Source organism: Limulus polyphemus, unplaced genomic scaffold, assembly GCF_000517525.1.
Source record: "Limulus polyphemus unplaced genomic scaffold, Limulus_polyphemus-2.1.2 Scaffold1437, whole genome shotgun sequence".
In the NCBI taxonomy this organism is placed as follows: domain Eukaryota; kingdom Metazoa; phylum Arthropoda; class Merostomata; order Xiphosura; family Limulidae; genus Limulus; species Limulus polyphemus.
Window position 1 is genome coordinate 17042 of NW_013667047.1, and position 2391 is coordinate 19432.

Genomic DNA, 2391 nt, shown 5'->3' on the forward strand with positions numbered 1-2391 from the left:
AAATTAAAATAATTTTTAAATTATTATAAAAGTATTTTCCTCACAACAAGAATATGACTTTCACTAGGACTGACTGTTCGTGAGGGGTTGATTATATCTTTATTGATGTAATTTGTAAATATAGTACTAAAAATGGAGTTCTTAAAAAACTTATTTTTTCGATAAAGGGTAGCACTTGTAAAATATAAAACATTACAGTTTATATCAGCACAATCCGAACACTTTTCCCGTGCAGTACTTCCCAGAAAAATCCTTTTTTTAAAGAAAATGTTGATTTTTTTTCTAAATTTGTGTCAATGCGATATGAATACTACGATTAGTTATTAATAACACAAACGACGTTTCTGTTAGTAATAGTTAATCGCATGCGCACAATCAACGTTTTGTTTCGTGTTCTAGACGTTTGTAAAAATACGAATGACTACATATAATTTACAGTTAAATTTGCTTTTAAAAATTATAAAACTGAATACAAGTGTGATTTCAAACAAGAGTGGAAATAAAAATCACATATAGAAAAAACTGTCCTTGAATTGTTTGTTTGTTTGTTTTGAATTTCGCCCAAAGCTACACGAGGGCTATCTGCGCTAGCCGTCCCTAGTTTAGCAGTGTAAGACTAGAGGGAAGGCAGCTAGTCATCACCGCCACTGTCCGTTAACAAAATATTGGAGATAATTTTAATAAAATACTGCGTTTTCAAGCCAGTCTTAAGACCAGGTATGATCACATATTAAAATTAAAGTAACAAAAATTATGATATTTTTGACAATATAAATGCATAGATGTTTTACTAAATTTTAAAAGTTGAAAAATAAACAGATTTGGATGTAATAATAAAAAAGTGGAGAAAAGTATAAAACTAATATAAACAATACTTACAAACCAATAAAAAGCTCCTCATTTATTCCAACCACACACGTAAACACGTCCATCAAAAATATTCCTAAGCCAAAGAAAGTATGAAACGCTAGATACTTTGACCTCCATTTTTTTAACATCCCAGTAAAGACGAAAAACACCACTCCGAAAATATACTGTAAAAAATAAAATAAACGTGTGTGCTGAGATATTCAGTTGTTACTTACTTAATTTAATGTTTTTGATAAGTTATTTTATATTATTATATTAATTTAGACGTTATTGACAAGTTATTTTTAAACTATAAAATTTTTCGTTTTGATAAACTACTTTTAAACTATTCTGCTAAAAGATTTAACATTACTGATGAGTTACTTTTTAAAAAAAATGTCTTATAAAATTTCTGAGAAGATACTTTTAAGCTAATCTATAAATTTGAATATTTCAAGCAAGTTATATTTAAACTATGAAGTTTAACTTTTTTATATAAGCTGCTTTAGACTATTATCTAAATTTAAATCTCTTGAATAAAATTGTTTATTGATGACATAGTTGAAACGTATTCTGCACATTTAACACTTCTGATGAATTGTTTATTTGCGTTATGTTAGAAGTTTTAATGGGTTCTGGCATGGCCTGGTGGTTAGGACGCTTGACTCGTCCTATGTGGTTACCGGACACCCAGGTGTGAAACTTCTTTAGTGTACTTCAATTAAAATCCCGTGTTTTCTAGTTAGGACTATTTTATGTAATCATGTTACTACTTTTCCCAGTGTTTCCTAGTTACAATTGTTCCCTGTACTTCAGTCATGGCACATAATGTGTCTCCATAAGTTGGCTAACCACCATGATTAGTTAATCAGGACAGTTGTAGCTACTTAACACAGTTACAATGATTAATGCACTTTTATAAGTATTGTTTTATTGGAGTACAACTGTACAATACATGTCTTTGAGACACCTGGCAGACAAACCGTATAGACAACGCTTCTATGAGAAATGATAAAGATTAAATAATACATGTTTATAATAAGATTATAATGGATAATGACATCGTTTGTAATGGCTAGTCATGTCGTATGATGTTACTTAATAATATTTTATATGATTAGTTATGTTAGATATGATACTGCATCTTCATAAAACATGTAATATGGATAATTACATTGGATAGCGTAAAAAAAAATTGGTTAACCGCCAAATGACAATCCAGGATATGAAAAACTTTGTAGTAAGTAGCTTTATAAAAACAGTAAAACCAGCAAATTTTCCAGTAAGAAGCTTTAAGGAAAAAACTAGAACCAGAAAACCTTGCAGTGGGTAGCTTTATGGAAACACTAGAACCAGTAAATATTGGAGTAAATAGCTTTTCTGGAAATACTAGAACCAGCAAACACTGAAGTTAATCATTTTATGGAAACAGTAGAAACAGAGTCGTGTATAAACATATTATATGTTTCCTACCTCCCTGTACTAATATAGAAATATTCAAAATCTAATAACGGTTGGAGACTGCTTGAATGGGTAATGAAG

General features: G+C 29.7%; 1 protein-coding gene across 3 annotated transcripts in view; it reads right to left on the reverse strand.

The window, feature by feature from the left end:
- LOC106463552 (cytochrome b561-like) overlaps positions 1-2391 on the reverse strand; it is a 9995-nt gene that overhangs the window by 3836 nt on the left and 3768 nt on the right. For 2 of the 3 annotated variants that reach the window (XM_022391093.1, XM_022391092.1), the window contains exon 4: positions 899-1034. In XM_022391093.1, coding sequence (XP_022246801.1) covers positions 992-1034 — 43 coding nt within the window. In that variant the 3' untranslated portion in view covers positions 899-991. Of the gene's footprint in view, positions 1-879; positions 1035-2391 lie in introns of those variants that run through there. The other variant, XM_022391091.1, reaches the window with a different exon arrangement.